The 22,220-nt window shown below is 41.7% G+C and overlaps 1 protein-coding gene across 1 annotated transcript in view; it reads left to right on the top strand.

Annotated features, from left to right (window-relative positions):
• The window catches only part of ATP11C (ATPase phospholipid transporting 11C), a 112,945-nt gene that overhangs the window by 62,428 nt on the left and 28,297 nt on the right, over positions 1-22,220 (top strand). Inside the window, exons 4-16 of the mRNA XM_065410764.1 lie at positions 451-531; positions 1,647-1,754; positions 4,724-4,852; positions 7,183-7,286; positions 8,005-8,055; positions 10,322-10,386; positions 11,968-12,049; positions 12,651-12,801; positions 13,932-14,129; positions 16,911-17,063; positions 18,105-18,259; positions 19,178-19,249; positions 20,562-20,635. Coding sequence (XP_065266836.1) covers positions 451-531; positions 1,647-1,754; positions 4,724-4,852; positions 7,183-7,286; positions 8,005-8,055; positions 10,322-10,386; positions 11,968-12,049; positions 12,651-12,801; positions 13,932-14,129; positions 16,911-17,063; positions 18,105-18,259; positions 19,178-19,249; positions 20,562-20,635 — 1,423 coding nt within the window. The remainder of the gene's footprint in view (positions 1-450; positions 532-1,646; positions 1,755-4,723; positions 4,853-7,182; positions 7,287-8,004; positions 8,056-10,321; positions 10,387-11,967; positions 12,050-12,650; positions 12,802-13,931; positions 14,130-16,910; positions 17,064-18,104; positions 18,260-19,177; positions 19,250-20,561; positions 20,636-22,220) is intronic.

Raw genomic sequence — 22,220 nt, 5'->3', positions numbered from 1 at the left:
TGTGCCCACTCTTCCTGAGCATGCTCATAGTTGGGGCTTGTATTACTTAATACAGCCTTGGTCTACACTGGGGGGAGGGCGGGGGGATCGATCTAAGTTACACAACTTCAGCTATGTGAATAACGTAGCTGAAGTCGACGTACTTAGATCGACTTACCGTGGTGTCTTCACCGCAGTGAGTCGACTGCTGCCGCTCCCCCGTCGACTCTGCCTCCACCTCTCGCGGCGCTGGAGTACAGGAGTCGACGGGAGAGCGCTCGGGGGTCGATTTATCGCGTCTAGACTAGATGCGATAAATCGATCCCCGCTGGATCGATCGCTGCCCGCCGATCCAGCGGGTAGTGAAGACATAGCCACAGAGTGTGTTGAATGAATCAACTCTAATGATAGCATTTGATAACAACTCCCTAAAAAAAATTATAACACAAGTTGTTGTTGTTTTTTCTGTAGGTCATAGTAGATACACCAACCAGTCCAGTAACCAGTGGACTTCCACTTTTCTTTGTGATTATTGTTACAGCTATCAAACAGGTAATGTTTTCGATTCATGAGGGCATGGGGGTGAGCAACAAATTGCTACAGTAGTGTGTGTGTATTTGCTTTGGGTTTTTAAGTATGTTCATGGCAGAATGAATGAGAGACATTTGGCATATAAAGACATATATACTTGACTCTACATATATTTGAAATAATAGAGGGCGAAGGTTGGAGGAACACTATAAATGTGAAATCTATTTAACTTAAAATTTGAAATAAAAAAGTAATTTTGGATACTATGCCGAACCTAAGTTCTCTGTCCAATTTTTGTAGATTTGATTGCATTTTCTCATTTTCAGTATGGCTTTTGTAATCTGTGTGTGTGTGTGTGTGTGTGTATTTAAAGTCATGTTGTGAGCTATTGCTGTTGATGGTTGCCTCTGCGTTCACTGCGCTACTATAATTTATTTCTTCCGTTTTAAAAATGCACTTTGGGCCTGATTTGGAGGTTAAAGAAGCATGATATAAATCCAGTTTCTATTCTATTCTGACGTCAATGGAAAAACAGGAATAGTTCTAGTCAAACAATATCTAGTCCTGAAAACTTGTAGACCTCTTTCATTGAGTAATGTTAAAAAAAAAAAATTAACCGTACGCACCCCTTTTTAAAATTGCATTATTTGATGTTTTTGTAAAGGGAATCATTTGGGGAGCGGAAAGGAGTACTAGAGTTAAATCCGAATCTGGCTTTTGTATTCTTTAGCTGAGACTGAAGAGAGAGAAAGTCTTTTCCTGTGTTAGACTGGAAAAGTGAGAATAACGGGGCACTAAGCATATTATTCACATGATCAGCGTATTCTTGCCAATCTTGAGAATAATAGAAACATGTCACAGCAATTTAGATGCTCTTTGCATGCAGTGCCTAAAGATTAGTTTTGTGTGTGTTGTTTTAGTCTGTTCTGAATCTGTCAAATGTATATGTGAAGTTTTTAAAAATTAACTTGGTTCAGACGGAGCTATTCAGGTCGACGTTCTGGCGTGCATGAAGGAGCTCTGATAACTGTGTTTAACTTACTTGCTTTTTTATCTCCCTCTCTCTCACAACTTTATTTATTTATTTACTTCACTACCTGGGCTTGACTGTGTTACCTGTATATTGGTATGTCTAGGGCTATGAGGACTGGCTGAGACACAGAGCTGACAAGGAAGTAAATAAAAGCAGCGTCTTCATTGTTGAAAATGCAAAGCAAGTGAAAAAACACAGCGAAAAAATCAAGGTAACCATTAATAGAAAGCGAGAGAGATGCACCTGGGAGCCATTGGGAAAACTCCCATTGATGTGGTAGCAGAATCCGACGCTGTGGCTGAATACTTGAATATGCTAAGGGCCTAATTCTGCAGTTGTTACTTTTTGTCTTCCCATCCCCTTCCCTAAACCTCAGTTTGTTTTCAGACTGGAAACCTTACGAGCCATTCCAGTTAATAACCAGGTGCTTGCTTGGCTTTTGTGTGGTCACTTCTTTGAAAGGCTGCCATGCATGCACTTTACTGGTGGGGCTGATGAGTAACTTACCTCTGATAATTTTTCATTTGGTGACTGGAACAGGCAGTCCTTCCTTTATCCCGAGCTTCCCAAGGACGTCTGAGAAGATGTCTGCTAGCAGAGATGCTGATTTATCACCTCTCACTGTAGAATGCTAGATGGCTACTTTCTTTATACATTTTTATGTGAAATTGTAAGGAGGTCTCTTATCCTAGTCTGCAGTCCTGCTGAGTTGGGCTGACTTCTCAGGCCAAGTCCTGCACTTGGATACAGGTGTGCAGCGCTGGTTGAAATCAGAAGGAGTTCTGGTTGTCGGAGGGCAGAACTGGCCCAGAGTGCCTGGGAGAGAATGGCCCTCAGTGCTTAGAAAGGGGCCCTAGCTAACAAGTTTAATTTACAGAGCTCGGATGGTTCGTTTAATCTGTGGTGGAGGTTTTTCCTTGGTGCTCTAATATTGGGATAGAATGCAACAGCGTTTGTAAGAACAAATACTTGTTAGTGGCTTGTTGTGACAGTTCTTCGGGTGCCCAGGGCTGAGTCACCTTGTTACCCCCAGCCTCCAGCAAGAGGGAGTCTTGTGGTAGCTGGATGTCAGCTCCCTGATGCCACCAGCTCTTCAGCCCCTCTCCTCTGGGCTATGGCAGCCCTTGCTTTGCCTTGCAGATCACCAATAGGTGTACCCTAGTCCCCAGGCCCCTTTGAAATGTCTCTCCGTAGCGTTCCGTTCCTTCTCCACCGAACACTCACAGGCTATGTCTGCACTACACAGCTTTGTCGCTACAGCCGTGCCGCTAAAAGTCGCGCAGCGTAGCCGCTGTTTGTCTGCTCTCCTGCCGACAAAAAACTTCCACCCCCAACGAGCGGGGTTAGCTTTGTCGGCAGCAAAGCGCTCCTGCCGACAAAGCGCTGTTCACTCCGGCGCTTGTCCTCAGCAAAACTTTTGTCTTTCGGGGGGGGTGGGGTGGTTTTTTTTAACACCTCTGAAAGACAAAAGTTTTGTTGTTCAATTGCCAGTGTAGAGAAAACCACAGTAATACCAGGTAAGCTGTCCCCAGAGGAACAGAGTTCACACCAGCTTGTTTGGTTCCATGGAAGATGAGCTACTGAGATATATTTATAGTGAAAACAAGCCTAAGTTTATTATCAAAGGCTAAAATTTAAGAGATGGTGAGCAAGGATAATGGATTACATATAAAACTAAATCAGTACATGCTTTCCAGAGATTAAACTTAATTTAAAAAGCAATCTTTTCTCACCCAAAGGTCCTTTACAGTGCTTCCAGGCAGGGCAGGTTGGGATCTCATTTTCATGAATGTAATCGCACTTCCTTAGGTACAGGATAAAGAGGTTTCCTTTTGCCTTTTCCTTTATAGCCCCAAAATTCATTGTTGGTCCCCCACGTCAGGATGACCCCCTGGGGGTTTATTCCTTGGTATACTGACTTCGTATGCAAATGGAGCCTCCATTCTGTTGGCTTACAATGCTTAATTTACATGTGGACCGAGGGAGACAGATGATTATACGTCCTTCGTCTGGCAGAATCCCGTTTATCAACCCCGTCTTGATTCAGACTTCTTTAGGAACGTATTTTCAGTTTATGTATACATAACTTCTTCCATGGCATTTGTACAGAAATTTCACCTCAGTGTTAATGACCACTGTGAGCCTGGCTTTCACTGAAGACCTCACATGACATTCTTTATGGAGAAATACTGTGAAAACAGGGTGCTGGGTGTAGTGAGTTTGTCAGGCCTGTCAAGAGTTACCGTGGCAGCACAGTGACCCCTTTGCCGGGTGGCATTGAGGGGCTCTTAAGGTCACACTTGTGTTTTCCTCTTGGGGTGGAGGGAGGTGTGAGGCCTTTGAGCAGAGGGTTCTGTTACACGTTGTCAAGAGCGTGGCTCAGGGTCCCTCAGCAGCAAATGAAAGGAAGAAAAATCAAGAAAATATAAATTTAAAAAATGCTACTTATTTGGGTACTATCTTGAGTGTAAAGAAAACTTCACTCTGCTCCATCTCCTCACAACAAGTGCCGTGTCCCCTCCATCCAGTAATGAGTATTTTCCAAAGCTAGGTAGTGAGGGAACGTAGTGTATGCAGCAGCTGCTACGGAATAGTCCTAACTGAAGAAAAAGCTTTCCACTTGGAAGTCTAGTAGGGGTGTGTGTGTGTGAGCTACATATATGAACAAGGGCTATGGTGGGTAATTATCAAGCATACTGTCAGATAAAGGAGAAAAGATCTGGAGTCCGACTACATTACTACATTTCCACTCAATAGTGAAATAATTTCATAGCTTTGTTAAACCCCTTCCAAGGGCGCTCAAACTTCAAATTCTGTTGTCCTGCGAACAATCACTGCACAGAGGTCCTACTGAAGTGGGTGAAAGTTGTTAAATATGGAACCATTGTAAGACAGTAAATGTGCAGGTGCTGTATTGCTATCGTTATGCAGTCTTGATAATTAGCTTTGAGCAACAGTTCTAGCATGTGGATGGCAAATCATCGGGGACAGTTACACAATTGCAGTACTTTTTTTGGTGGTAAGCTTAAAAAGCTCTTCAAATTCCCATGATCGGAGAGGATTTGTCCTCTTTCTTGTAGACTTGGATAAAAAAAAAGATAAACTGATTAAACCTTTAATCTTCTCCTTCAGGGCCTGATGAAATGAATCATTAAAAAACCACAGTTGCATTCTTTCCAGGTTGGGGACATTGTAGAAGTGAAAGCAGACGAAACCTTCCCCTGTGATCTGATCTTCTTGGCATCGAGTAATGACGATGGGATCTGTTACGTCACGACGGCAAGTCTGGATGGCGAGTCAAATTTCAAGGTAACAAGAATGAAAACACTTCAGGCAGGAGTCTAGAGTGCAGAGTCAATGCATTTCAGTGGCTCCTCTGTGCTCCGATTTTTTTTGTTTTAGTTGCAACTGAAGTCAGCCTGGGTGTCTGTCAGTTCAGTTTGAGAACGCTTTGGGATCACACATTCTGATTGTGATTGGTTGTGTTTAGCTTCCATTTCCATTTAGCTCTCTCATCCAGTCACTCAACACTGAAGTGCTATATGGATTTTTTTTTTTTTTTTGGTGTGTGTTTTAAATAACTATTCCTAATGGCACTGTTCCAAACTGTGTTGGTCTTGACAGATATACCTGCATGCTGTATTATTTATCCTGCTAAAGCAGGTTACCACTTTCATCTTCTTACCCATGTAGAAAGATCTAATGAATTAGTAAATAGATCACTGCAGTTTCAGCTTGTTTATTAAAGCAGTCACCCGTAGTGACCTTTGCAATTGAGATTTTATCAGGGCTTTCACTCTATAACTCCCTGCTTTCGCTCCCTCTGCACTTATGAGTAGTTGTCCCCTTTTTGTGACTGAAATTCTTCATGTTTGATATGAACTCATAGGTGAATTGTTCTGGATTGTTTTGCAGAAAAAGCCTTCCAGTCATTTAAACTATACTCTGTTCCCATTGGCAGAAAATTTTAAGATGCATTTTTTCATACTCGTGACTCAAAAGGGCTGAACTTTGAGATTTGAAATTGTACCAGTTGGGTAGACCTCACTGAGGATGAATTCTTTCTCTAATTTATTCCCTCTACCTTTCTCCCCCACCCCCCAATTGAACCCCCCCTCTAAGGATATGAAAACTTGGTTTCACTCATGCACAGGAATAATTTGTGCTAACATTGGTAGCTGTAGTACTAAGTGTGGAACAATGTTAGTAGTGTAGAATTCCTTCCAACTCCCACAGAAGTCAGTGGGCGTATGTATCTTCATTCGTTAAAAGGGTGTTGGATCAGGTACGTGGCTAATATCTATATTGATAGCCATTAGGTAATGTAGAATAATGTAGGTAATCAGCGTGGAAGCTGATTCTGTGTTGAAATATTTTTGATTGTATTGAGTTCACCAACTCTTTAGAAGTGAGCCTTTCTCCTGGGCATCTTATGAACTTCACAAGCCAAGTAGCGCTGGGTTTGCAACCTTAGTGGCTAGGTTAGCAAAGAGGAGTGGAGCTTTCAAGCTCCACAACCCTAAAGTACGCCTCCCTATATTAAAGCCGGTTTAAATGTATGCCATAAAATATACAAGGATGTGCAACACGGCTGAGTTAATTTCAGAACCGGAACACGTTTCCTGACTTTGAGCATTTGAAATGTGACACTAAAGTTCTACAATAAGTATCTTATATTGTTTCTGCTTGGTCATTAGCGGTTGTCTCCTGAATATTGATGTAACAAAGAAGAAGTTTGGGGGGCAGGGAGGAAGAGTGGGGAAAATGGCAGAACAGCGTAACTGAGGCTTACCTGTCCTGTGGGGGGTGTGGAATTTTTGATGTAAGACACAGACATTCTACTACAAAATCATTCACCGCTGGTATTCAAAATGCTGTTTATAATTTGTGTACTATAGCTGTTTCTCCCATCAGTTTCAGGAAGAGGAATCCAAGGCTAAGAAGTGAGAAAGCTTTTTAGTGAATGTGTTTTTGGAGACCGATTAAGGCAATACATCTTGCTGACTGAAGTTTAGAACTGTTAAGTAGTTTCTATAAATAGAACTTTAAAAACAGTGAATTGGAGGCTTCCCAGGCTTTCCAATTAGTTATGAGAGAAAGGAACTTTCACAGCAGTTGATGCTAAGAATAGCTCTTGGTTCTGTCAATACTGTTCCTGCTCCCCTAGCAGCAGAGCTATCTTCTAATTACCTTCAGAAGCTGCACCGGGCAATTTCTTTAGAGGAGCTGAACACCTGTTGAGCACTTGTAGCTATCTTTTGAAGTAAACCAGTGTTGCAGGAGTTCACCATGCCTTAGGACAGCCCTGAAGGAGGAGTATGTCTCATAATTTATTGGCAGGTACAAGAGACCTCCCTTATTAAGTAACCCTCTGTCTTACCAGACCAGTCCAAAGTATTTCCTAAGCATATTAAATTCCAACCTGTTCTACCTTTCATTAGAAGACCCTGCCCTCTCCTCCCGCTCCATCCTTAAACAACTGATGGGTTACTTGAGTGGTCGCTTAAGACAAGCCCCCTTATACATCAGTGTTTTAAGGACTGAGCTATAACAACTCATTGGGCGAAGACCTTCTCTGTACTTGTGCTTCAGTGGAGTTGTGTGACTCTGTAATGGCTCTTGCTGCTCTTTCCACCTAGACTCATTATGCAGTGCGGGATACGACTGAGCTCCGGACAGATGATGACATCGACTCCCTTACTGCCGCAATTGAATGTGAGCAGCCTCAACCTGACCTCTACAAGTAAGAACGGGAACAGCCGCTACTCCTGGTACTCAACTGATCCTTGTCGTTTGTCCATCACTTAGTGTCCTTTGACCGGGCAAACTAGTGAGCCGTTGGCACCCGTCTAACAAAGTAGTTTAAGGGAGCCGCTGAATTCTCGTTCCAGCTGAATAGGCTGCATGGAATTCAAAAAAGGGATTGTCTTCATGTTGTCCACAAGGAATGAAAGGCTTGCAGATGTTCCTGGGGAATTTACTGAGCTGTCCGGCAAAGCTCCCTGGAAATTGGACTTAGATGGCAAAGCATCTGCCCTGGGAGGTGCTAGTGCGCCAAAGTGTCACTAGCCCCATATGCCTTTACAAACTTGGGTGTAGGCCTGCTTAGAAACATGGCTTTGTTACCTTTCTGAACAATTTTAAGGGTGGAAACCCATTGGCACCCTGGCCCCAATTCAGCAAGGTGCTGAAACACAAGAACAGCCTCATTCTAGTCAGTGGGGCTCCTTGCACGCTTATGGCTTGGCATGTGCTTAAGTACTTTGTTGGATCCTGGCCTGCGTAATGTGTGCTTTCCAAAGCGCCTTCTCTCTGAGAGCATAAGACTCTGATGTCCTCTAACCTTCTCATTTCTTCCCACCTGCCTGTTGTGACGTTTCTTATGTTTGTGATGGCTCCTTGTAATTAAATATACAGCAAACATTAGTTAACCAATGTCCTCTTATATATTTTGATCACAGATTTGTTGGAAGAATTAACATCTACAGAAGTAACCAGGAGCCTGTAGCCCGGTTAGTTCACTTGGCCCATTGTTACTCATTGCAGATGGTGTTTGTTTTCTTTATTATTTCTTTATTGATAGTTCGTAGCGTCCTGCTTATCAAAGAGGAGTTGTGGAGATTAATAGGCCTGAAATTTGAGCTTTCTTATCCTACCTTTTTTTCTTTCATGTTGCAGTTTGGTTTTGTGTTCTAGTGACTTGAGAAAATTTCAGTCACGCCAAATGAGGGCAGCAAGCCCTCTCAAAAACCCGAGCTCTTCAGCTGTGACAGCCTCCAACAAATGCCCGCGGATGTGGGAGTTTACAGGATGTGAGCACATGTGCAACCCTCTGCATCCTCTATCACCCCTGCTGGAATCATCCTTGTGAGCTGGCGGATAAATGAAACTGACAGGCTCCCTGCTCTCTGAGCTCTTGCAGGGCAGGATCCCCCGTCAGTTTCACTCCCGCTGACCAGAACCAGAAGAAGCAAAGAGTGATGTGCTGGGCATGTGCTCACAACATCTGCTCTCCAGCAAACCCAGCCTTCGCTTTGCTGAAGAGCTGGGGTTCTAATGAGGTGCAGCCCGTGTTTTGGGTGACCAGTACATTTTCTACATCGGTGGGACACAATAGAGGGTGGGTGAGAATGTAGATTTCCTGAGGGGAAGGTTTTTGATTGTGGGTCTGTCAAATAGGCTGTTTCTGTGCATAAAATGTTTTTTTCCCCCCTAAGCAGCGTATGTACATTAGTTTGCAAAACTGTTTTCCCTGTTGCTGTTTATGTAGTGAGTACAGCCATGTGCTCAGAGCGGTGTAAAACCTGAACACAAAGACAGTCCCTGCCTTAATAAGGTTACACTCTACAGACACAAAGAAAAAGACACACTAGATAGTCTAGAGATGACTGACTTAGTCTGTTTATTCCAGCTGTGTATTGTAAAAGCATGTTTCATGCTAACATCTTTGTATATATCACAGGAGAAAGCACCAATTCACCAACAATGCTGCAAAATTAATGGGCCAAATTTTAAAGTAAAGAAGAAAATCAAACTTTAATCCAAGAAGCAGTGAAAGATAGATTTCAGATAGAAGTGGAAGCAAGCATGTCCATTAACCCAAGAGTTTTGGAATTCTAAGAGTTTTCGATTCCACGGCCATAAAGGACCTTTGTGACGATCTAATCTGACCACCTATACAGCACAGAAAGTGACAGGAGGGCTTTGAAAACCAAATGGTCACCTCTCAGCCTGCATTTGTAGTGCTTGTGATGTTTCTCGCTGGTCAAGCAGAGATGCCAGCAGATGTGGCCCTCAGATTCTTAAGTTGAGAGACTAATGGTGGTCTCAAATACTAACTGCAATACAGAACTTTTGAGGGACGCTTGAAACCTGACAAATTGATTTTTGAGGATTTACACAAACTTTTCTCGCCTTTAAAACTTCTGCCACCCGATTAGGATTAGAAGTGGAAATGGCAAGCGGTCATGAAGGGAAATAAGGAATTAATAGAACAGACAGAGCAACATGGGAGCAAAAAAATAAGTAAAACATTTTACAGCATCATCGATTTTTTTTCGAAACGCTCCAGGGGGTTTAGCACTCTTGAAAATTAGTCCACTTATTTAGGTGCCTAAGTATAGGTTTTAGACTCTAGCATCAGGTACTTATTCTTGAAAATCTTGACTTGAATTCTAAAATGAGTTAGACAGTGGAGAGTCTGAATACCAGTAATACTTTGTGTGATAAGAGATAAGAAACCACAAATGTAAATATAGGTGTGAAGGCAAAAATACCGTCCCAGAATCAGGGCCAGCTTTAGGCCGATTCCCCGGAATCAGGCCCCGTGCCTAAGAGGGCCCCGCACCCGTGCCTAAGAGGGCCCTGCGCCTTAAGCGCCTTTTTAATTTTAAAATTTTTTTTACTCACCCGGCGGTGGTCTGCTCCAGGTCTTCGGCGGCACTTCGGCGGCGGGGGGTCCACTCTGGGTCTTCGGCGACGGGGGGGTCCTTCAGTGCCGTGGAAGACCCGGAGCTGAGTGAAGGACCCGCTGCCCCCGAAGTGCTGCCGGGTATTCGAATCGGGCCCCGCAGGTCCTAAAGCCGGCCCTGGCCAAAATAAACAAATCCCTTATTTAAGAGAAAAAAACAAACAAATCCCCAGAATGAAGCATATTTACAGTATTTGGGTTTAAAGGACTTCTGCTTTAGCTTTGTTTAACTCTGGGTATAAAATGTAAGCAAGTTGGAATGAAATTGTTTGTAAGCAATCTGATACTATAACTTTTTCTGTGTTTAGGTCTTTGGGTCCCGAAAACCTGCTGCTGAAGGGTTCTACTTTAAAAAATACAAAGAAGATTTATGGTGAACAGCTTTTTATTGATAGTGCTGATGGATAACTGAATGAAGTTAGCAAACAAATCTAAATGTCTATCGTAGCATCTAGTGATGGAAAACTGTCTACGCTGCTTCTTTCAGTGCTCTGTACATATCTCATGCTCATACACAAGTTAATGAATTAATTTTGAGAGTAAGATTTCATGAGCTACCGTGTCAGATGTTTAACTGAAATCTGAATATGTTGACCAGGATCTTCAGAAATTACTTGTGCTTTTTGAGAGCCCATCTTGAAACTAAAGCTGGGCGAATTTTTTTTGGCAAATAGAATTTTTGCTGAAAAAATGCTTTTTTTTCAGGGCTCCCGAACTTTTGAATTCTTTTTCAAATTTCAAAAAGAAAAAAAAAAAGGGCGGGGGGTGAAGAGGGCCAAATCGAAATGAAAATCCCCCCCATAAAAAGTCATTTTGAGTTGACCAAAATGTTTTTGTAGATTCAAAATAATTAAAAAATAATAATTTTGAATTGACTTGGAATGTTTTGGTCGATTAGAAATGATTATTATTTTTTTTTTAGTTTGTGATGGACAAAATATTTCTGAAGAATGCTTTTGGTTAGAATCACAGCAGATTTTTTCAGCTCAGCTCCCAAACAAACAAACAAAATCAATTATTCACTCAGATCTTTTTGTGACACCTTTAAAGAGGCCCAGCTCAGCACTTTCTGCCATGTAGGGACCCCTTTACAGTGTCTCAAGTTGCAAGTCCCTTTTGAAAATTATTGGCCATACACCCAGTACTTTATCTCCATCCACTAACACCTGTAAATCTGTCCAAAAAGCAGCAAAGTTTGTCTGGCAAAAATGTATCCCTTATCAACTCCATACTGCTTACTGCTAATGGTTCCACTATCCTTCAGGGAAATAAACTGAGCCAAGGTGTAAATGGCTGTAGCTCCATTGAAGTGAAGTGGATTTGCACCTGCTTACACCAGTACTGAATTTGGTCTAGATTTTTCAGAGATTCTTTTTTCCCCCTTCCCAGTACTTGTTTCCTTTTACTTTTGGCAGGAGTTGGACTTACAGGGTGCTAATTGTCAGTACCACATTCTGAGTGGATCTTGTACTGTCTCTGCTTTTCTCCTTACGTCTCCTGCTCTTCTTCCCCTCACCCAGGCCTTTTCAAAATAACGATCAGTACTGCAATACATTTGTTTGCCAATTCCACTAATACCTTCACATATATACACTTGTATGAAGCTATCTTTTTTTCCTCTGTCAGTTTGTACAAGCAATTGTGATAGATGAAAATGTTTGCTAAATTTAACAAACTTTGTACAGAAATAAATTTATGCTCTGGGAAACTATTCGGGAGTTCACGCCTCTCATCAACCTTCAGATGATTTATTGTGGCACTTGTGTTAGCATTATTCGATACCACTGGGGGTTCCTTGCTTAAATAACAATGCATAACACTTGGGTAATACCGCTGTCTGTGGATAATGAATCTAAAGCACTGTGCAAACGTTAATGTACCTCATTGACAAGTGAGAGGTAGGCTTGCAACTCAGAAAGGGAACGATTACAAGTGATGCTTTAATGTTCTGTAGGAGTTGCGGTTTATACTGGAATGGAAACAAAAATGGCTTTGAACTACCAAGGAAAATCACAAAAACGTTCAGCTGTAGAAAAGTAAGTGTGCTTCAGAAGGAGAAAAGTTTATAAAAACTGTTCATTTCCTTATGGGTTCATTTGTGCAGAAATAATCCCAGCATTTGCTGCCTTTTGTTTCCGATACACTCTGTGTAGAAAATCTGTATACAGGTCTGTCGCATCTTACGCGCATTTAACATGCGCGATTTCAACTTTACGCGGTCGGCAAAAACAAAAAAAGAGGAAAAACAACAATTTTAATACTATACCTGTTGTGCAGGCGATTTCACCCGCCATTGAACTCAATGGGGTTTTGGCTATACGCGGTTTTCGCTTTACGCGCTAACCACGGAACGGAATCCCCGCGTAAGATGAGACAGACCTGTATTGGGTTAAGCATGTCTCCTAAAAAGCTACAGCATTTAGTCGAACTTTCAAAAGTATTACTCCAGGCTTATGCTTTACTCTACCGGGTGAGAAGTATTAAAAATCCTGGATTTGACCCTAAAGATGAGGGCTGTCAAAAGCAGTAGTCTATAGAGTTTCCCTTTTAAAAATGAGAATAGTCTAACCCTGATTGCTTGCATGATTGAATATTAAAAATAGCTGCATGGATTTTAAAAATAAACCTATTTTTCAGATCAATCAACGCCTTCTTGATAGTGTATTTATGCATCTTAGTGAGTAAAGCTACGGTGTGCACCACTCTGAAATACATCTGGCAGAGTAATCCATTTAATGATGAGCCATGGTATAACCAAAAGACAATAAAAGAAAGAGATACGTTCAAGGTAAATGGGGTTGTGTTTCAGGATCTCCTCCAGCCTTATTTATTCTGACAGTTTTGTTTAATCTGCCAACCCCTGTCTTCCCTGCGTGTTGTTTGGAATACATACTAAGGAAAGTACTGTCAATCTCTTAGCTCTCTTTTCCCTTTTGCTTGTAATTATTTCCTGTCTCAGCTGCTCTGTGCCACTCTTGTTACTTATGTGCAAGAATGCTTGGGAGTGGTTGGGCAAAACACGGCTGAGGAAGACTCAGATGCTAAAGCTGCTCACGTATTGGTGTTCTTCTCATCTAGAACGTGTGTGCCAACTGTTTATGTTTCTAAATGGCTGCCTCTTATTTGCTGACAAAAGACAGATAAATAGAATTTTGGCCCCGGAGATCTACTTAAACACAGGAGCACATGCTTGGTCCATATCTGAACTCCAGCCAGTTTTCAAACTTGAATATATAAATTTAGACTGGGGCCACTTTCCTTAGGTGTCTAAATATGGATGTAGGTGTTTGAGGTTTTAAGTAGCCATTCTTGAAAATGTTGGCCTGGTCTCAACTTACCTTATTTGCTATCAGAGTTTTAGGAGACCTCCTTGTGCTTTCGCTTACACCAGTTGTACGGTAGTGTAGCGCTCCTGACATCAAAGCAGTTTCTCCTGATTTAAACTTGTTTAAGTGAGATCAGAATCAGGCCTGTAGTATTTACAGAACAGTGTTTGGCTACAATGTTGATTTAGACAGTCCTTGTGGTTGTAAATAAAATGCCACCGTGAGCCAAATGCTCTTCAGTTATGCCTTTACAACTCCGTGCGAGTCAGTGAGGTTGCCAAGATGTAGCTGTTTGTCCTGAAATTTCGCTCCGCCGGCAGTTTTTTTGTTTTTGTTTTGCTCCCCCCCCCACCCCCCTCGATATTTTCTTCCTCTGATCTGGTCACCCTAGCAAGATGGAACTGAGAGCAGAATTTGGTCCATTAACCTTAGTTTTCTCAAGAGTTTTATTTTTCATATCGAGTTCTCTTTTCACCACTGAAGAATAAAATCTAATTAGAACCTTGAATTTGTTGTTGTTGATTATGTCTGTATCTGGCTGAATTGGATATCTGATTGGTACATGCTGCCTCTTTTTATTTTTCCTTTGCAGATCTTAAGAATGTTCACAGACTTCCTGTCGTTTATGGTTCTGTTCAATTTCATTATCCCGGTCTCCATGTACGTTACTGTAGAAATGCAAAAATTCTTGGGCTCCTTCTTTATTGCTTGGGATAAGGAGATGTATGATGAAGAAATCAAGGAAGGAGCACTGGTGAATACCTCGGACCTCAACGAAGAACTCGGTCAGGTCAGAATGTGCTCCCCAACTTAAAATTGGATGCATGGACAATGTCTCATGGTAAAACTGTGCAACTCTTCCTTGGACTAAAACAGCTGTAGTGAAAGCCCTCCTGTAGAACTTGTGGGCCAGAACTTCAGCTATGAAGCTAATTTGGGCCATGGTGCTACTTAGAGCAGTTTCGTGTCTGCTTTTAGTTTCATCTGGCTGCCTTCCATGGCCAGGGGCTGTTCTAGCAGCCAGGAATCACTGGAGCATAGAGGTATACTAGCCCTACCCCCATGACCGCAAAGGCCAGGGGTAGAGTAGTTTCATCTTCTATCTGTGCTTTGATTAGGAAACAATCGTCATTGATCGGCGCTTAGAGAGACAGATGGCATTGTTTATTTTGCTTAGTTTCCTATTGGTAGGAAGCTCTGATGCAATATTTGTGGATTTAGATTTGTATACAATATGTAATTCCCTCCCTTCTGGTGGTTCTGCTCGCCATCCTAGAAACATCTACGTGCTTAGGGAAATACTCCAGTATCCAAAACCTAGAGGCATAAAAGCTCTGGAGTGTTGATCCAAGTAGGGGATTTATGGCAGTGGTTCTCAGCCAGGGGTACATGTGGGGGTCCTCCAGGGGGTACTTCAACTCATCTAGATATTTGCCTAGTTTTACAACAGGCTATATCAAAAGCTCTAGTGAAGTCAGTACAAACTAAAATTTCAAACAATGACTTGTTTATACTGCTCTATATGCTAAACTCTGAAATGTAAGTATAATATTTATATTCCAATTGAGTTATTTTGTAATCATATGGTAAAAATGAGAAAGTCAGCAATTTTTCAGTAATCATGTACTGTGACACTTGTATTTTTATGTCTGATTTTGTAAGCAAGTAGTTTTTAAGTGAGGTGAAACTTAGGGTACACGCAAGAGAAATCAGACTCCTGACAGGGGTACAGAAGTCTGGGAAGGTTGAGAGCCATTTTTATGGTTTATGGTACTGTTAGGGGAAATCTGTTAGAAGTGATTTAATCATGCTCTGTTGTCACTGTACCAGATGAACATTAACTTTTTAATGAGAACATCTAAAGTAGAAGTTAAAAACATTCCTCTATAAATTAATTAAAACAAAGAGAAGTCACACGTGGCTGCAGGGCAGGACAGAACATAAGAATGGCCATACTGGGTCAGACCAAAGGTCCATCTAGCCCGGTATCCTGTCTTTTGATAGCGGCCAATGCCAGGTGCTCCAGAGGGAATGAACAGAACAGGTAATCATCAAGTAATCCATCCCCTGTCACCCATTCCCAGCTTCTGGCAAACAGAGGCTAGGGACACCATCTCTGCCCATCCTGGCTAATAGCCATTGATGGACCTATCCTCCATGAATTTATCTAGTTCTTTTTTGAACCCTGTTATAGTCTTGGCCTTAGAGAGGGACCTGATTGCTGTATTTGTGCCAGCACTGCAGCCTTCAGCAGCTCTGAAAAATCATTAGAAAGTCAGTGCTGCAGTAATTAATCATTCTCCCTTATTAAAAACCTTTGTCTGACTGCTAATCACTCGTCTACCTGTCCAGATATAACTGTAACTATTTTTGGTGGCAGTTTAGGTTGTGTGCTACTATTTGCTTCTGAAAACTAGATGCGCTTATAAATTGCATGTACAATTTCTATTGTACATGCAATTTATCATGCAGTTTGTTTCCACATAGAAGAACGTCAAACCCTAACTGCATTTGTTTGCTTTCCTTGAATTAATTAAAAATTAAAATTCTCTGTAAGCTTTCTCTGTGCAGGTTAGTGAGGAAAGTATAATTCTGGTAATCTTTCACTGCATGCATTTGATATGCAACTGCGCTACTACGGTTTTCTCTGCACTTCTGGGATTCTTAAGTAGCTAATGTTTCACTCTGGTCAACCACAGCAGCGCAGTGCAATTGATAGTACTGTAGTATACCCTACGTTTGTTCCTGTAAAGAAAACATTTAATTTGAAACAACTGTTAGCTAATTTAATTGCATTGTCAACATAAAACTCCCATAAAGCAAACAAATGGGTTTGTACTACAGCGCTGATTAAACAGCTGCTGTGCTTTTCAAAATACAGTTTACTTTGCCCGGTGTTACACTATGTGCTTCCTTGTTGCACTTTTCTCAGCTGGGACAGTGAAAATCAGTGAAATCAATTTCCATGTTCTTATATATAAAATCCCTCTCATTTCCATGTTCTCAGACTTCCCCATTTGAGTTCAGGCATTGCAAAGGAATGTTTATTTGTTTAAAAGCAAGTGTTCAAAATGGAATATCTTTTCTTTGTTGGAAAAATGTATGGAAACTTTTTGTAGTGATCAATAGGTTTGCTAAAAACTTAAAAAATCTAAATTTTGGTCTTTTATATGTTGCTTTATTTGATTCAGTGCTAAGTACAGCACCGTCTGAGAAAGACTAGCTGGGGGAACAGATGGTTGAGGGGGGAGTAATCAAGGGCCGTAAGACAGGTTCTCTGAGAGTTTTAAAAACTAAACAGGGCAATTGTGTAATGACTTGGAAGCAGAGGAGTTGTTCTGGGAATGGGTGCAATATTGTCTTTTCTTTGTATTAATATACCCTACTCCAAACTTTGAAGTCCAAGTTAAGCAAGTGCCAGTGGTTCTCTCCTGGATAAGGTCTTACTAGTTAAGTTGCCAGTTATTCTCCTATTTTCAGTGCTGCCTCAGCTTCTTTCTTTTAGACAACAATGAAAGCTGGGAGTGTAGCGAAGAAAAAGTACAGCAGTGACTTCCTCCCTTTCTTTTAGGTCGAGTATGTGTTCACAGACAAAACTGGAACCCTGACTGAAAACAGCATGAAGTTCATTGAGTGCTGCATAGATGGACACAAGTACAAAGAGGGCATTTCAGAGGTGGATGGGTTCTCTCACACGGACGGACCTTCAAAATATTACGGGAAAGCAGAAAAGGTAGAACTGGGCTTCGGTAACTTCTATATTTTCACTGTCTGCTCCAATTTTCTAAGAGCTAACAATAACTAGAGCTGGGCACAAGTGTAAAAATTCAGACACCGATTTTGAACACCTCTAAGTTTGGCAGTGTTCAGAACCCACGTTTGGGTTCAGCCCCTTAGAGACACTTTGAAAATCTGGCTTCCTCTGTCCAATCTCTTCCATCCCTCAAGTTCAGGAGGGTTTGGATCTGAGAGTTTGGTTTAGGTTCCTTCTTTAGCTATTACTCTTGGACACTGTACCTTGAGTTTGTGTAGCAGTAATGACAAGCGCAGGGGAGAGCACATATCCATTTTCAGGAATCGATCCCATCCTTTGTCTAACCAAGACCACGCTAAATAGAGTTGTAGCAGAAGTGTTCAGCTGCTTTGTTAAAGTGGCATCCCAGCAGAGAACTAGAAGCATTGCACGCATTGCAATAAAATAAATGATTGAACCAGAGTGCTGATTTTTATTTTCTGCCTTGTTTGATCTTCATTTACCCCTGCATCCTGCTAAAATGAATTAGTGCTCCGTTACGTTTGAACAGAGCTCCTTTCTGGTTATGGGCCCATTAAAGATACCTGCCATGTTTTGCAAGAGTAGGGCTTTGCATCAGTGTCGTTGGCTCAGTTTCCCCTCCCGTCAGCTGTTGTGCTGTTTGGTTGCTACTCTCCATCTCTGAGGCAATTCGGTGGTGGTATATGCAGGTACATTTTCAAAGTACTGTGGGATGAAAGACACCATGTAAATGAAGTTCCCATTTAAGGGTGAGATGTTTCAAAGGTGGCTGACAGAGTTAGAATTTGGGTGCCGAACCTACGTTGGTTCCTTTGAATATTCCAACCTAAAAGATTGGTAATTCTGACCAAATCCCAGTAGTTACGATTCAACAGCTTAACTAGAATAATGGTTATTTTTACTTTTCACTGAAAATTAATCCTGTCTGGTACCCCGGGCAGGAAAAGAAGCTGGTAACTAACTCATTTCCCGTATTTTGACTCTGCTTAGTGTCGAGAAGAGCTGTTCCTCCGTGCTTTGTGTCTGTGCCATACTGTTCAAATCAAAGAAGGAGACAACGTTGATGGATTGATAGTAAACCAGGAGCGCAGTACCTATATCGCCTCTTCACCAGATGAAATAGCGTTGGTAAAAGGCGCCAAAAAGTAAGGGCGTTGAGTCTGTTTTCAGAACTGAAGGTTTTTCTTACTCTTGTAACTAACTGGTGCTGTTGAGTGCCACTTAATGGAACCCAAAAGTTGCCCTATGAGTTTTTCATAATAAAATGTTCCTAAGCGAGTAATTGACAAGGAGAACTGTAGAGTGTAGAAAGCACAATGGGAAAAACTCTTGTCTGGCCTGGTCCAGAGCCCACTGGAGTCAACAGGAGTCTTTCCATGGGTGGAATGAGTTTTGTTCCTCAGTGGGTTTTGGATCAGGCCCATAGCAGAGTTGTGCTTAATCAATATTTTTGCCTTTACTGAACAACTTCACAATAAGCAAAGGTTTGGGAATCAGAACTTGCATATCACAGTGTATTTTGGGGCTTCTCTTAAGTAGAATGGTGTCCCAAGTCGCTTGATTAAACAGAGCCGTACTGTATCCAAGTTCCCTGGGACGTTGGCGGGTTCTGTTGCATTGTAGAAGACGCAGTCAATGAGTACTGCATGTGTATCAACGCAAAATTACTTTCTTTTTGTGCAGTGGCAAAAAACTCTAAGGAGACAAAGCAGCCCCATGAAGGCCACCTTTGTTAGCCCTTTCTGATGTACTTGCATTATCTGATTACTATTTGAAGGCATAATAGCAGACCAAGCAGATCTATTTTTGCCATGAATGTAACACAGTATGCACGTGTGTTAAGTCACATGGCCTATAGAGACCTCAGAGTTTTCTAGGATATGATCCACTTCTCTTGAAGATTGTAGAAATCGGGAAATGCAGAGAATAGCCTGGTGAACTACTGAAATACATGGACTGGATGCTGTAGCCCAGATCATGTTTCAGAATATGGAAATGAAAATGAGAATGTTACAAATGTAAATTCCGTAACAATGTCTTTCTGTCCTCTTGTTTGTTGACAGGTATGGTTTCACTTTTCTAGGACATGAAGCTGGTTGCATGAAAGTACAAAACCAAAAGAATGAAATCGAAAAGTAAGCGCAGCGGCATTGTGGTGAGGAATATTGCTCACGCTAACTGAACCCTCCCTGCCAAGTGCCAGCTTGCACATGGTTTTGATTAAACTCAGGAAAAATGGTAAATGCTGCAGGGTGGAAACAACGCAACAGGCTGTGTCAGACTGATAACTGCTCTGCATGAAAGCCGGTCCGAATTACAGAGCACCTGGCAGCAGAGAATTGGCTGAAAGATTAAATTGGTTGCAGCTTTTGCTGAATAACAAATCAATCAAAGGTCCTTTGACCATATCCTGCACCACGGTTTGAAACCTGGAAACTCTCTTGGGTCTGTGGATTGTTGTGATAACCTCCTAGGTGGTGAATGTATGAGAGCTGTTGCTACTATAAGCCTCAACCATACAAAGTTGAACCTTTGCGTAAACATGCTCCAACCCGAACCCCTTCTTGGACTGAAAATAATTCAGCCTTACACTGCGGCAACTGCTCATGTAAACCCCAAGGGATATATACCACTTGAAGGATAGAATACCTGGTCCGGCTGCCCTCCTAGATCTTGTCTTATTAGCAAGTTTAATTTCAAACTTCTCTTCATCTCCATAGAAAGGGAGGATGCGGAGTTCCTATTTGCTGCTTTTGGTGTTCAGCCAACCTGATAGGCTGCTTGCCCTGATTGACAGCTGGGTAGTCCAATCAGGACCTTCAGCCACTGACCAGTCAGCTGGCTCAGGAAGGTCCTAACTAGCTTCTCCCACTTCCAGCCAACCTGGTGCTGTGTGGTTGCCAGTCACATATCTCAGAGCCCCAGCCAAGCATGATGTGATGGACCAAGCATACATCTTGCTTGTTCACATCACCCTTGCATCAAGGAAATGGCCCATAAACAACTACTACAGGGAATCTCCAAACTCTGTGAATGCATGTGGAGCAGCTTTGTTAAATTGACAAGCATCTTAGAGTGGCGCTTGGTTTATCTTAAAGAAAATGAAAATAACATGTCCATGTGCATTCCTTTCAGGCAAACGCTAACTCAGCCCTGCTTTCCCTGAAATGCTCCAGCAGTTGTGTTGCTCTCTGTCTAATCACATGACTCTTAATGATGGTAGTGGGCATTGTTCACCTGTCATGTATAAATGACTTGTAGCTTGAATACCTATACTATATCTTTAATAAGGAAATTGGTTAGCTGGCACCTGATACTTGCAATCTAGCATAGAGAGAGTTCTGCAGTTCATTCTTAGTATGTTCTTATGTCTTACAGCCTTCTACTGAATATCATTTTTTAAAAAAAATTCTCAAATTTCTAAGTTCTGTTCTTTCCTTTTTAAAGGTATCAGCTTCTTCATGTACTAAACTTTGATCCTGTCCGCCGCCGGATGAGTGTTATTGTGAAAACCAGTACAGGTATTGTTAAAACAGTGGGTACCACTGTGGATCAAATCTATATCTGCATTTACTTTTGTACTGCGAATGTATTAAAGACCTCCCATTGCAACACAGAAAAGCTAACCTGTTACATTTCATGGGCCTTAGCCTCACCTGCAAAATTCACTTGCACACCACCCGAGTGTTCAAAAATCTCTCGTTTGCACGTGCAAATCTGGTAACGGCATGTGCTTTTCATTGATTTGTACATGCACCCACTGCACTGGTGCACATTTTACAAGCTTAGAGGCACCTGCACGTGAGAACTTGGCCCTTGAAGTGTGCTAATGAGATCAGTGGTCATATTTCTGATAGACCTTTACTGTGCATGCCCAAGCTAACACTACAGGAAAGCCCACTGCAGAGTCCTAGTGAGGCGCCGTTTTTCTGACATGCTTCTGATGCTCTATAAAAAGGTGTCAGTCTTGTTGGAATATGGCATTTGCCAGCATTTCCCTGGTAACATAACCATAGAATTTTGTGCCACATTTGAGCCCAACCAAGGGATCTGAGCTAGGAAGGACACTTTTTTATTTTCTTTTATGGATTTGAAAAATGATCCAATTGGTCATGTAAAAGAAAAATGTTTTTAGAGATCTAAAAGTGCCCAAAGAATTAGAAATTGGTGGCTCCAGATGCTTTTCTACATTCTAACTCCACCAGCTTTTTATTTTAAGCTGAAGTTGTGCTGGTTTTTAGGAGCTATGGCATAGCTTTGATCACTTTAGGGGAAGGATAATTACGAATGACAGCTCTTTCATTTAGAAGTGTGGTTTGCTTGCCACGCATGCTAACTTTGTTAAGACTTTCAATCCGTATGCCCATTGATGTGATGGACCAAATCTAGCCCTTGTGTAACCCTGACTTCAGTGATGTTACACCAGGCATGAATTTGTTGCAGTGTATCTGTGTGGCAACTAAATAATTCAAGGATATATACATCCTTGGGAACTGATTTGACTTGCTAGACCATAGAAATGTGTCCTCAGAGCTGTTAATATCTCCTCTTTATAATATATGTGCATGCATCCGCCCACACCACAACTCAGAGACCTAGGATGTGGCATACAGTAATCCATCTGAAACAGCTGATAGATGGCAGGATCTAAAAGAATACGTTCCAAACTGTTTATAAGATGCTGAATTGAAGTATTTAGAACGAATCTCTAATATAAACGACTGTAATTGGATATTCTTATGATTGGATGCATCTATTTTTGCCCCTGTTTATTTTTCAGAATTGTAATTGATTGACCACCAGTATGAGTGAATACAGAATTAATAATTTCCTCATGGGCTTTTCTATGGTGCTCATCGCTGAGTACCTGAGTGCTTCACAAATATTAATGAATTTATTCTCACGACACCCCTGTGAAATGAGGGGATATATTAAGCCCATTTTACAGCTGCGGGGGCTGAGGCACAGAGAGAGTATGGTCAAAAGTGTCCAGTAATTTTGGGTGCCCAATTTGAAATGCATTGGGCCTCATTTTTCAGAACACTTAGCATTCTACAGCACATTATATGTTCAAAGCACGGCTCCCGTTAGTTTCAGTTGCAGCTG

Source organism: Emys orbicularis, chromosome 9 (assembly GCF_028017835.1).
Source record: "Emys orbicularis isolate rEmyOrb1 chromosome 9, rEmyOrb1.hap1, whole genome shotgun sequence".
Classification (NCBI taxonomy): Eukaryota; Metazoa; Chordata; order Testudines; family Emydidae; genus Emys; species Emys orbicularis.
The sequence above is the reverse complement of the archived record's forward strand: the minus strand, read 5'-3'. Positions and strand labels throughout refer to the sequence as shown.